At 42.5% G+C, this 14,125-nt stretch overlaps 2 protein-coding genes across 4 annotated transcripts in view; one reads left to right on the forward strand and one right to left on the reverse strand.

The window, feature by feature from the left end:
* Nucleotides 1-13,682, forward strand: usp11 (ubiquitin specific peptidase 11). Its single transcript, XM_008317973.3, has 21 exons — nt 1-296; nt 2,236-2,345; nt 3,132-3,262; nt 3,346-3,463; nt 4,166-4,311; nt 4,457-4,518; nt 4,680-4,779; nt 6,408-6,581; nt 6,751-6,909; nt 7,752-7,976; nt 8,064-8,147; nt 9,261-9,355; nt 9,452-9,658; nt 9,746-9,852; nt 9,935-10,429; nt 10,513-10,583; nt 10,688-10,800; nt 11,842-11,991; nt 12,100-12,215; nt 12,949-13,037; nt 13,488-13,682. The coding sequence occupies exons 1-21, from the start codon at nt 187-189 to the stop codon at nt 13,680-13,682; spliced, it is 3,057 nt and encodes a 1,018-aa protein (XP_008316195.1). The 5' UTR covers nt 1-186.
* The window catches only part of LOC103384526 (ER membrane protein complex subunit 3-like), a 629,629-nt gene continuing 628,694 nt past the window's right edge, over nt 13,191-14,125 (reverse strand). For 2 of the 3 annotated variants that reach the window (XM_008318069.3, XM_008318070.3), the window contains exon 10: nt 13,690-14,026. The gene's annotated coding sequence lies outside the window, so the exon portion shown is untranslated. Of the gene's footprint in view, nt 13,658-13,689; nt 14,027-14,125 lie in introns of those variants that run through there. The other variant, XM_025059670.1, reaches the window with a different exon arrangement.

The following is a 14,125-nucleotide window of genomic DNA, read 5'->3' on the forward strand; positions in this document are numbered from 1 at the left end:
AGGAAGCCGTCACAGTTCCAGAATGAACCACTTCCTACTTCCGCAAACACTGCAGCTCCTCCAGCTGAAGTAGCAGCGGCGCTAGCTTCTTTCCTTTCGCCGTCGATCAATGCGACGGTGGATTTTATCCACCTCTGCCTCATTGTGAAAGTCGCTCTGCCTTTTTATGAGCACTGACCCACAGTCATGACGTTCAACAGCCACTGCTCCACAGCGGAGCCCCCGGGCCTGGAGACCCAGCGGCGGGTGATCGAGTCTCTGTTGCGGGAAACCGAACTGTGTGCGGGAGACAGCTGGTGAGATTCCGATACAGATACACAAAATGGGAGAAAAATGAAAATACAGAAACCAAATACCAACACACAGTTACATACAGCAACTGTGGGAGAGCTAACCGTGTTAGCATCATCACACGATATTTTCACGACTCTTTAACCGGGTTTTACGGTAGCTTCAACGAACTGATATGTGTATGTGCGTAGATATGTCTATTTCATGGTTCTGTACTTTTTGTTTAATCGACACTACCCTGGTCTCGGCATTTCCTGCATCGAGGCGGGCTAAAAACACAACATTAGCTGCCGCTGCTAACGTTAGCTTATCAACCTGATGAGGAGACGTATTCAGGGTCCGCTCGGAGAAAAATACTTTCCATATGACTAAGTCATTGCATTCGTTATTATCACAAAATGCACGAGAAAACATTAGAAAGCTCACAGTACGGTTACTCACGGTTTCATTCATTCAAAATAAATGAATACATATATACAGTGTAGTTCATGTAAACGGAAGTCGTTCAAATTTTTCATCACTTTATAAATGCCACTAATATAGTCACTACTACATTTAAAAATTAAAAATAACACTGGGACGATGACACTTGGTTATAATAATAACTTCCGTTATATAAAAACTTAAATGTAATATATAAAAAAATCTAATATTAGAAGACAAAGCAACACCATAATAAATGTACAAAATTAAAAGTTCAGCTGTGTAACAGGAGGAGGGGGATCATCATATTTGTTTTAATTTTTTAAAGATGATATGGCTTTAAGATAAGAAAATGATGGAACACTAAAAAAAACAAGGAAGAAAAAAAATGCAATTCTCCATAGACTGCTATACCAGCTGTGTCACTTTTGTTGAGCAAATTTCGCTTTCTAAAGAAGTCTAAAGAAGTCTAAAGAATACATAAATACTTATACCATGGGGTAACACAGGACCAAGCTATTTATATTTATATATTCTAAAATTTGAATTTGTTTTCACGCCATACTTTAAATGTAGTTAACATTTTGGCAAACTGTGTTATATAACTTCCAGTCACTTAATCCAGTAACTAAATCCAAGATTGTGGTAGCCTTGTCAATCATAGCCCAGAGTAAATAGTCAACATATAGTAAATGCTGGAAGTACTGCTGTTGTACTACTGAATACATCTTTTATTAATGACCGTGGGGGACGTTATTGAGGTTTTTCTATTTTGCCATTTCTGTTTTTCTGTGTTGTAAAAAACACCTGGTGATTGAAGTGTTGTTGCTTAAAGAAATCTGTCATATTGCTGCATGGAGTTTAGCCTTCATAAATGCCCAAGGGTCTTTTATTTATTTTTTATTTTTTGGAGTTAAAATCAAAAAGTCTGATTTACTACACGTTCTTAACAATCTGTGAGTTTCCCCGTTGGCTTTAAGAATGGTCAGTACGGGTCTTTAAAAAAACACTTTGGGTTGTGTTGTGGTCATGGAGTCGTAAGGCTACAACTGATTATGATTATTTTGACGTGAGATGATTTTCAACTTATCGATCAAATAATTTTTTTTAACATCAAAAAGCATGGGAAGCATCAGGTCCAGTCACAGGACAGAAGACGCGTTCAAGTCCTGTGTGATTCTAGCTGCAAGAATATCACAGGACTTGCGTTGATGAAGCCACATTTAGCCATATAGCCATTGTTAACCCCTCAGATTCAGTAGAATACCACATTTAGCCATATGGCCATTGTTAACCCCTCAGATTCAGTAGATGAATATGCTGATGATGAAAGGAAAGCCCCTTTGCCTTTGTTTGTATCATTTTCATCTTTGAAGATGTTGGTTTATAGTGAAACTGCTGTTTTTAAACCATTTTAAGTGGCTGTTGTTGGATCACTCCACAGCAAACTGACAGAAATAGACTGTTGTTTTTTTTTGCCGGTTGGTTGAATGCACCTCGTGGACCATGTGTGTGTTGCAGGTATGTGTTGGAGCGACACTGGTTCGAACAGTGGAAGGAGTTTGTGGAGACAGGAGACCAGAACTCTTCGTCCTTTCCCGGTCAGATTGACAACACCGAGCTGTTTGAGGGTCAGTGTTATGGAACGTTCTGGTCATAATGTGGCCTTTATGGTAGACCAAAGGTCTAAGTTACCACAGGCAGCTGGCTTAGTTTGTGGTAAAATGTATTTGTAATTTCACTGGATTTCTAACATCATTATACATGTTCTGTCGTTAGATCTTTTTCAATTGAACCTGATGTTTGTTTCAAAAATACATTAAATATGTTAAATACGTTAAATAATACATCATATAAGTGTCATAGGGCCACATATCCAAAAGGAGCCTGGTGGTTGAAAGGTCCCATTTATTACATTCAGACAGTTTTACTGACAGACATAAACCCTTCCCTAAAGTCCTTTTACAAGTGCGTACTGATGTTAAAGTGAAACTGTTTTGCTTCTGTGTCAAATCCGTCATAGTACTTTCCCGTACTTGGGAAATTTATATATTACTTCACTAATTTTGAGCCTTTTTGTAATGTCAATAAGAAACCAAAGTTTAAAAAATCTTGGTCGGGTTTATTGACCCTGCTGGCATTCCCAGCACTGATGCTGCTCCCACAGCAAAATACAGCCAAGTATATTGAACTGGCAACCACAGACTGCTAAGATGTCTCCAACATATTGATGTTTTGAAAACAACAAATGATCTTCCTAGTCTGCCCATCCTCACCTTGTAGATTACATCATTGTGCTTGTTGTCTTCCGTACGATCGATCTCCTCACCTGGGATCGTGACTGGCATGGATTGTAAGCTACAGTCACGTCATGTGACGTATTGATCTTTTACATTGTTGTCATTCCCGATCTCCAGATCTGGAATCGTTTCACCTAAAGGAACGTCTGGTAGAGAACGAAGACTTTGTCTTGTTGCCATCAGAGGCGTGGCACAAACTGCTGTCCTGGTACAGCATGGTTGACAGTCAGCCGGCGCTGGAACGCAAGGTAAGACCACTGAACTGACAGGCTCGGTAGTGCCTCCCACTGGCATTCAATTTTAACTACAATTTTATGTATGTGTGTTTCAGGTGGTAGACCTACCGAGCACTCTAAAGGTGGAGGTTTACCCCGTGGAGATCTTTCTCTGTCTCCACAGCAACATGGAAAATGTCGTCACAGCACAGTTCAGTCGTGCGGAAAAGATCTGTGAGTTTGCGTGTCGGTCTCTGTCGACACTATCTTGGAATTCTAAAGATTTCTTTAGAAATCTTTAGAATTCCAGTAAACTGGAATTTTGTGCTAAAGTTCATTAACACAGAATGTGTAGCTTGTCGATTTCCTGCTCTGCAGGGGAAGCTATAAACATTGTTTTAATCACCCGGAGCTCTGCAGGGGAAGCTATAAACATCGTTTTAATTACCCGGACCATTACTTAAGTAAACTGGTCTATTAATGTTTCAAATTAAATAGTTCTGTAACTTATCAAAAGCTGATCCTGAGTTGGTGAAATTATTTTGAAATGAATTTTCAGGAACTTTTTTCACTTGGCCATTGCTGAAAAAATTTGACCAAAAATAGCAACAATGAGTGAATGTAAGTGGAATTACAGTGGTAAAATGTTAAAATGAATGTTTAAAATCTATTTTTAATTAGATTCATATTCACAATTTAATGACCGTCTTTATCGTGTTAGTTTTAACGGCGCTGAAAACAACATATTTGAACTTGGTGATGGGCAGCAGTGGATCAACCACTGTTGTGGGCTGTAATGAAAAAGAATGATTTTCTCTTTGGTGTGTGTGGTTTATATATATATATATTTTTCTTCATGAAAAAGTTAAATGTATGACTTAAATCGGTAAAGGTACGTAAGATGCTCAGGTTTGTCTGCACGTGCGTGTGTTTTAGACGCCATCCAGAGGTCGATGTGTCAGGCCTTCTCCGTGTCTGCGGGCTCCGAGTGTCGTCTTTGGATGAAGAGTTCAGACAACAGCTGCGAGCGTCTCAGGAACACCAACATTAGCGTGCTGGACGCCTGTCTGAGCTCAGGGATGGTAAGTACACACACATGAAAACACACGTTCTCTCGCTGTGCTTAATAATGCTGTAAAAATGTGGGGGGTTTTTTTGTGTGCGTGCGTGCGCCTGTGTTCAGACGGTGATCATGGAGACAGTGTGCATGCGTGCGTCTGTGTTCAGACGGTGATCATGGAGACAAGAAATGCTGACGGCACATGGCCGAGCTCCAGACCTCAAATCATGTAAGATCACCCTCTGTTTCTGTTGTCATATTTTATTCTCTTGTCGACACTTTTATGTAAATTCAGATCACTGGGCATTTGCTAACTAACGTTACTCAGGACACTCCCTAACCTGTGATGACCTGCGCGTGCTGATGACGTCTTCTTGTGGTTGTTTTCAGGAGAAACTCTGTCGAGGAGCAGGACTCGTACAGAGGACAGCCTGGCGTCTGTGGTCTCACCAATTTGGGAAACACCTGTTTCATGAACTCTGCTCTGCAGGTCTGTGCACAAACAAACACACTCTTAGGGGATGAGCAGAGCATCAGCGAAGCCTACTACTAATGCCTCTGCTCAAAGTCGCATCATCAGACACACCATCAGTCACATGGCTGTGCTAGGCACGCTCTAATACCCTTTTCACACTCGATTCGAACAATCCATAGAAGCTCAAGCGTAGCAAATACACTTCGGTTCCGACTTCACATTCTTACCAGTTTTGGTCACATTCGGAATGATGAATGATTGCTAAATTGGCATTGACACGTTGTCATGTGATCAGCGTAGCGCATTCGTTTTTAATGGGAGGAGCAAGTGTGCATTACTTTAGCAGCAAAACTAGCTAATACCGTATTATGGGCCAATGTGGAAAACTAGTTCGCAGCTAATACCGTATTATGGGCCAATGTGGAAACGGTACAAGTTTGGAGTCAGTTATTCTACAATTTCACTCGCATTTGTCTGCTTTCATGGAAGTATTTCAACCGATTTATATCTGTTTGAGTGATTTTTGTTTCTATTATATTGACCTGCACCACCATCACTCATGCTGATGTTTTTTTGGATAAATCTGCTTCGTATCCACATCCATCAATTTCTGTTGTTGTTGCGGTTTCGTCTTGATCCACTTCATAATGTTACTCCGGACTTGATGATCGGTGTGGATGAACTGTTGATAAATCTTCATCACTTTGTCGAGGGACCTGCTTGGTGTTGTCTCTGCTGCAGGAGCAAACCTGTTTCAAACCGTCTACAAACTTTTATGGTGATGATAAGGGATGTCTGATATTACCGTATATTTCGTACCATAAGGTGCACCGGGTTATAAGGTACATTAAGCGAAACAAAACAGTCAGCGGTCGTCGCAGATCAATAGGGACGGAGATTTGTGGAAGAGTGTAGTGACCTAAGTTGGACACAGGAGGTCGCTGTTGTGGTTGTTCGCCCCTCCGGAGTCAGGCGTTTGTCACTATTTTTGTTGTGGGTGGTCACCGTATTGTTGTTTTGACGCTGTTCCGTGCGGAAGTGCGCATGTTTTTTTTGCCTGTATCGATAAAAACGGAGAAATAAAAAGTTTTTGACCACGAAAAAGTCGACAACCATGCGTCTGGGTCGTCCTACATCGCAACATACATCGACAATATAAAACCACAACGCAGAGTCTCCGGGTGTGTGGAGGCACGACGCGACGTTGCTGTAACAATTGTTGTTGAGCATCTTTTAATTGTGACAATAGAGTTAAACGTCATTGTTGGCTTCCGGTGTGCTTCAGTCGAGTGCCGTCATGTCGATGCGCAGCATGGTTTGGCTTTATAAAATCCGTTCGAGCTCAGTAAGCGCAATTTTGAGAAAAGTAAAGGCTTTTAAGTGCGCCTTATAGTCCAGAAAATACGGCAACTTAGATAGGCCGATGTTGTCCAAACACCTAATTTCCAATTCAGATATCAACCGATACCGATATAAGCATCCGTTTGCCCCAAAACTGTGGTAAACGTCGCAGCACCCTACAAACAATTCCAGCATCTTTGGCCAAACCCAGGCGTTAACGATAATTTTGCTCAGCCGATATTATCAGACATCCCTAGTTTGAACCTGTTGTGACTCATGCCTGTGTGTGTGTGTGTCTGCAGTGTCTGAGCAACACTCCTCCCCTCACTGAGTACTTCCAGCAGAACTCTTACCTGGAGGAGCTGAACTTCACCAACCCGCTGGGGATGAAGGGTGAGATTGCAGAGGCCTTTGCTGATGTCATCAAACAGATGTGGTCGGGCCGGCATTACTCAGTGGTCCCACGTGTTTTTAAGGTAACGACAACAAGATGAAAGATGAGGGAAGGAGGTTGGGAAGAATGGGGTCGTCTTTTAAACACCAAAGTAACTCATTTACAAGACTTTAACCTGAAGAGAAACACAGGCATTATACATAACTAAGAATCATGTGTCTGTGTCTTTGTGTCTGTGTGTGTGTGTCCAGACAAAAGTAGGTCACTTTGCATCTCAGTTCCTCGGTTACCAGCAGCACGACAGCCAGGAGCTTCTGTCTTTTTTGCTGGACGGTCTTCATGAAGATCTGAACCGAGTCAAAAACAAAGAATACATCGAGCTGAGGGACGCAGAGGGACGACCGGACCAGGTGAGAGACTGAAACTGTCACAGACATGCGTAGACCTTCAGGTCATTTGAACTCTTTTTAGAAAGAGGAAACACTGTATGCCTCAGTATTAAGTCTTGTGCCGCCTTAATATATAAGTACCATAATTTCTAGACTATTGAGCGCACCTGAATATAGGTCGCAACCACTAAATTTAAAATAAATAAATTGTACATATATAGGCCGCACTTCTGAAAAAAAAAAAATTGTACAAAAATAGGCCGCACTTCTCTATAAGCCACAGGTCTGGTTGTAACATGGGATATTTACAGAGGAAGCTTTTTTTTTTACTTTTTAATAATTAAATAAATGTTTTTTTTTATACCCATGCCTGTAACATGGCTGGTTACACGTTAGCTCTTTCCTGCTTCGACACCCCGTAGTTGGAATAAACAGAGGAGACTTATTGATCTGTTTCAGGGCCGAAGCTAACATTAGCTCCGGGGCTAACTCCCTTCACTTTGTGCTTGTCCGCAGCAGAGGTAAACAGAAACAGAGAAGTTGGTGTCTTTATTATCAGCCCCATTGACCACAACAGAACAGAAACAGAGTTTTAACAGCTCCTGTATAACCAACTCACACTTCAACATGACAGGACGACATATGCTACTCGTATAACACACAGAAGCCTACCAGAAAAGTCATTGATGGCTAGCGGTATGAACTTCGCTAACCCTTAAAAATCCATAAATTAGCCGCACGATTGTTTGAGCGGCAGGGTTCAAAGCGTGTGAAATCAAGTAGTTGCTTATAGTCCGGAAATTACGGTATTAACAAAGGAATCGAATCATGCCGTGGTTTTCATTTCTTCTTCTGTGTTGCAGGAAGTGGCAGAGGAGGCGTGGCGCAACCACCGCAGGAGGAACAATTCGGTGATCGTGGACACATTTCACGGTCTCTTCAAATCCACCCTCGTTTGTCCCCAGTGCCACAAGGTCTCGGTGACATTTGACCCCTTCTGTTACCTCAGCGTCCCACTTCCTGTCAGCAAAGAACGAGTGATGGAGGTTTTCTTCGTTTCACTGGATCCTCTCTCCAAGCCCGTGCAGGTAACGCCGACGTCGCTGCACGGACACGTTTGTTTTCTCTTCACAAGCCAATAAACCTTAATGACGTCATTGTTGTGTTGTCCGCAGCATCGCGTCACTGTGCCTAAAAGTGGGAAAGTGTTGGACCTGTGCTCAGCGTTGTCAGAGATGACTGATGTTCCTTCAACACAGGTGAGAGGGGAAGGGAGATGGAGGTAGAGAGTGAGGTTAAGATAAGGATTTTTTTTTATTTGTCCCGCAGTGTGGAAACGTAGTGTTTACAGAAGCAAAGTACAGTACAGAGTATATAAGGAAATAAAGTACAACACTATAATCTGCCTGCCCTTTAGATAAGGATTCACATTTTTACTGCTGTGTTTGCAGATATAAACCAATATAAATGTGAAATAATAACAATGAAATAAGTGCACATATTACAGTTGTTGGTGAAATACTGAACGAGTGAAGAATACTGCTCGTGAAAGTGAGCGATGTTGCACATATTTTGGTTTTTTTACCTGAGGTAGCGCTGGCTATAGTAGGGTTAAAAATTTGACATTTGAATAAAGAGCAGATAGATGGCGGTGTTTATGCGAAGTAAGATAAATGACATGTAAAAGTCGTGCGTGATATGCTAAAATGCTAAAATGTTTTTAAGCCTTCTGCGCCATCTATTTGGAAAATGCTGGCATTGCAGGGAAACGTCAGAAGTATAATGGACAAGTTTGGCCATTATACGAGGGCCAAACGATGATGCCAAACGGGCCACATCGGGCCCCTCGGACCGTAGTTTGCCCAGGTCTGTACTAGAGCGTACTGTCCGTACTGCTCTTTCTGGCATTTTGGGGTATTTAAACGACGTGTGAGTGAGCAGGAAAGAGAAGAGTGAGATTACGTATGTGTCTGTTTAGCTCGACCTTTACTCATGTTAGCGCCTCCAAAGAGGAACTCATTTCTCACGTCTCATTTTGATTTCTCTCTTTCACTTTGTCCTTAACCTACTTATATTTGTAGGCCTTTGTAGATAGGACAACGTGCAGTAGTAAATGTTCACAGCACTCATCCAATCCCAGCTTTATTTCTAACAATAAAGTGCAATAACTTTTATTGGAATCCGTGAAGATTTTAAGATCTGTCGCCATCTGCAACCCCCACTTTGAGAACCACTGACCTACTGTAGTGTTTTTTTTTTTGTGTGCGTCTTTCTATAGCTAATTCACACCTGATCTAAAATCCTCTGACATGTAACAGGCCAGGCATGTCGATGAGAGTATTAACCATAATGCTGTATGTTCGTGTGTACAGATGGTGGTCGCCGATGTCTTTAACCATCGCTTCTATAAAATCTACACAGCTGAGGAATCTCTGAGCTGCATCCTGGACAGAGATGACATCTTTGTGTGAGTAAACACGCACACTTTGTTTGCCGTCCGTGTTTATTTGTGTGTGCGTGCGTGCGTGCGTGTGCTCATTTGCATTTCTGTTCGTATTTGCAGGTATGAGCTGCAGCAGCCGCAGCCGGAGGACGAAGAAGAGCACGTAATGCTGGCCCTTTACCTGCGGGAGCGCTCTCAGTACAGAGACTACGGCTCTGGCAGCAGCACGTACGGCACCTCGCTGTTTGGACACCCGCTGCTGCTCAACCTGCCGCGCAGCAGCTGCAGTCAGGAGGCGCTATACCACCTCTTCCTGCAGAGACTGGCGTGAGTCAGAGATTGCAGTGAGAGCAGATTAAAAATCCGTCGGGTTCCCTGCGTATGAAAAACATGTGGTTCTGTGTGTTTCTGCAGTCGCTACGTGCGGCCTCCTGATCCCTCCGAGGAGTTGGAGGAGGAGGAAGAGGAGGATCACGATGAGGAAGAGATTTACAAGACCCAGATAAACGGCATCAGCGATGGTATCGTCTCCTGTCGCTCGGCCTCACAACTCATTTCATCGTTCTTTCCCCTGCTCTGATTTTTTTTAATTTATTTTTTCAGACGAGCAGCAGGAGGAAACGGACAACGTTGAACCCTCCTCCTCGGAACTCTGTTACGGCGACGCTCCAGCATGCAGCCAAATATCCAGCTGCTCCGCTGCAGACCTGGTGCCCAACCTCAACAACTCTACACCCTCCGTAGACAACGCCGACAGTGAAACCAGTACCGGTTCTCAGGACCAGGCGGACCAGCCTGCTGCTGCCGCCGCCGCCGCTGCTGCCAGCTGTCCAGAGGATGTGGATCAGTGCGCAGGATCAAGCCGCTCTGACTCAGAACCGCCCACTGAGACCACAGCCCAACCCGATGAAACGACAGACAATGATAACAAGCAGGAGGAGGCGGCGCGGTCTCCCAGCCCTCTGACTGTTGAACAGCCGGCGAAGAGGAGGGCGTGTCATAAAAAGAGGAGGAACTTGTTTACCATCCAGGCTGTCAACTCAAACGGGACCACAGAGAGAGGAATGGGAGAGGGAGGAAGTGCTGTGTCCTTCTGCTGTGAGTCAAAATGTGGACAAACCTGAACACACACACACAGACACACACACACATTACACCAGTAACGACTGTTGTCTCCACAGCTCAGCCGTACGTGGCCATCGACTGGGACCCAGACATGAAGAAGAGGTTCTACAATGAGAACGAAGCAGAGGTCGTTTTTACGGAATGTTGTTGTTGTTGTGTTGTTATACAGTTCAACCAATGATGGAGATGATTGACTGAACGATTGTGTTTGTTTGTTTGTGTTCTGTGTAGAAGTATGTAAAACACCCCAGCATGGATGTTCCTCAGCAGCAGACCACGGTTCAACTGCAGGAGTGCATCGAGCTGTTCACCACAGTGGAGACGTTGGAGGAGGAGAACCCATGGTAACACACACACACAGAAACACAGAAACACACGCCGGCGCGACACTCCAGGTCAAATATAAACGTTTAATAATTTCTTTGACAAAGCTTTACATTATGTTGACTTCCTGAACAATGTAATAATAATCAGTTCTGGGACATACAACAGTAGACACTCTTCTTACCATCGTCACTGATCCATTTGAATATCATCAAGTGGAACTGATTGTTGACTAAGTTCACATTGGTGACCTATGCCCTACATAGTGCAATGACAAAGTTACAGGTCAGCTTCACTGACCTGTTAAAGTGTTAGCTCAGCGTTACTAATAACTAACCATTCTAGTACTTTCTACTAAACACCTGTTTTTCTATAGTCAAAATACACCTATACAAACCCTCTTGTTGACTAGGTTTTATTTTAGAACATACCCCGCGGGTGCTTTAGTATATCTCACATAATTCACGCAGGGATATCCAATAATATCGGCCGATTGATATTACCGGCCCGATGTTAGCATATTATGTAATACCTGTAAGGATCTTCATCGGTTTTTCCTTCGGTAATGGAAACCCGATAACACAATGCCTGGGTTTCGCCAAATGATGTGTGCTCTAAAAATAATTTTGGTGGGTAAACGGCTGTATATTGAAGTGAAAGTCACTAGATGGCAGGATTGGAGCTCATTTAATCGATCTCATACTTATACAGTAATGTGTACAGATAAATAAATATTACCCGGCCTATGTATATTGGTATCGGTTGATATCGGAATTGGAAATTAATTGTTAATATTAAAAGTTAATATTGCTCTAAATTTATGTTTTGTAGTATTGATGGCTAACTTTTATTTCGTGGCTAGCTATCAGCCATCCTCTTGATTTAATTCATTTCTTTTCATTTTGCACATTCTTGGCTTATTAGGTTTACTTAAAAGATAGATGTTTTGTTAATTCTGCTTTTTGCTGTCTCTTACCTTGACTTATTTATCCGGGTTTTTTTTAACGTCATTCATTGCTGTGTGTGTGTGTGTGTGTGTGTGTGTGTGTGTGTTTGTTCAGGTACTGTCCTGTGTGCAAGAAACACCAGTTAGCCACTAAGAAGCTGGACCTGTGGTCTCTTCCTGAAGTTCTCATCATCCACCTGAAGAGGTTTTCTTACACCAAGTTCACCAGAGAGAAGCTGGACAGCATCGTGGATTTTCCTCTCAGGTACAGACCTCTCACCCTGGAAAGTTCAAAGTTCACCTGAATCCCATTTATTCACAAAGGTTCAAACTGTGTCTTGTGCTTGTTGTTTTTTTGTTTTTTTTTTTTCAGAAACCTAGATTTTTCACACTTCCTCTTGAGGAAACACCTGGAGGATGGGGAGCCTCCTAGCTACTATGACCTCATCGCTGTGTCCAATCACTACGGAGGACTCAGAGATGGACATTGTAAGAAAATACACACATTCCTACCGTTTCTTGTTGGTACCGTTGTTGTTGTCGTCGCGCGGGAAACAAATACGTTGTCACGCTGCGCTCCGAACGGATGCCGGCTTTGTTTACATTTGCCGGTTGTACACCACAGAACCCTAATCCTAATCCTGAATAACTTTATCTTTACCCTGAACCCTAACCTAATCTGAAGTAACTCTATGCCTATCTCGAACACTAGGCCTAACCCTAATCCCAACTAACTCTATCCCTAACCTGAACCCAAATCTAATCTGAAGTTACTCTATTCCTTTCGCGATCACTCATGCTAACCCTAATTTTAATTAACTCTAGCCCTATCCCAAACCCAACGTTTCGGTTTGGGATAGGGCTAGCGATAGGATTAGGGTTTGTGTTGTTTTTTGGGGAACTTTTTGCGCTCCACTATGGCTCCTAGGAGTAAGTCTTAGTCTCTTCTAATGTCCTCATGTCCTAGATTATGATGTTACCAATGTTCTAGTGTAGGCTACTGACATGGGTACTGATGTACAGTGAGTACATCAGTACCCATGTCAGTACTTGTGGCGAAAAATGAAGTTAGGAAAGGAATCCCAATGTGAGTTGTGGTCCCACTACTTCTCCTAACTGTAAAGTGGTTCTACTGGAGTTCACTGTGGAACGTTAACACATGATGAGCTGCCGTCCTGGTAACTGTTTGAATTTACAGGTGTTGGGTCTTTTCTGTTTTCAGACACCAGCTACGCTCAGAACAAGGACAACGCCCAGTGGTACTACTTTGACGACAGCAAAGTCACCTTTGCCTCCGAGGATCAGATTGTGGTCAGTGTCTCGTCTTTACAACGTTTGAATTTTCAATCGAGAGAAAGCTTAAAGGATCCCAGATGTTTTAGGAGAACGTGATAGTTTTAAGGTTTCAAATCTTAAATGAAGTCTGCGTTAATCTGTTTAAGATTTTTTATTACATTTTTTTATATTGCTATGTTTATATTATGATTCTCTTAATCTTACCAATGATGTTTTTGTTCGTTTTCTTAGTGAGGTTAAGACACTCCAATGATGATAATGCGTTGTTGAAATTTTTTTAATGAATATAACTCGTGCAGTTATACATATAACTGTGTAATTATGAATATAATTAACCATTTATACAAATATACCTCATTAACAATTTGAATTAGTGAATGAAACAGCGTACATTGGCTCGGCCAACAGTGATGATGTCACAGAGATCATCGTCTTTTTCTCGTCTTCTTTCTCCTTCTCTCGCAGACAAACGCTGCTTACGTCCTGTTTTACCACCGTCAGGACAAACTTCGTAAACCCACACTTCCACCTCCTAACAGCAGCTCTGCCTCCTCCTCCTCCTCCTCCTCCTCCCAGTTGGCTAACGACGACACTTTCTGCAGAGATGACGGCGCTGAGCTTGGTGCTGGCTCCTCCTACATCACCATGGAAACAGACTAAAGGTGTTTTTTTTTACTTCAGGACAAAACCAATCCCTACTGATTTTTTTTTTTAAAATTAGCTTTCAGTTTTCTGCTATTGTCATTGGTTTTGTTTGTCTTTTTTGACAACACTTGAATCTCTCAAATCTTTGCTTTTACTATCTGGGGTTTATAAGTTTCTCTTTCACGTCATGGAGACGGTTTGGTTTTTAGAAGGTGGGTGGCTGTAGTCAGAGAACTGTCAGTGACCCCCGTGCTGCTGCAACTGGCCAAAAGTTTGTTTGGAGAGAGATCTACCTATTTTTGCCCCTAGGTGGCCCCGCCCTCGCCTGTAAATAGCTGTGATTGGCTCCTTCCACGACCCTGAAAATGAAATAAGAGGTAGACGATGGATGGGGAAAGGAACACTTGAATCACTTGCTATTAAAAATTTGCAAAAGACACATTTTGGACACATTTTTT

The sequence above is a fragment of the Cynoglossus semilaevis genome, chromosome 10 (genome assembly GCF_000523025.1).
Source record: "Cynoglossus semilaevis isolate Cse_v1.0 chromosome 10, Cse_v1.0, whole genome shotgun sequence".
NCBI lineage: Eukaryota > Metazoa > Chordata > Actinopteri > Pleuronectiformes > Cynoglossidae > Cynoglossus > Cynoglossus semilaevis.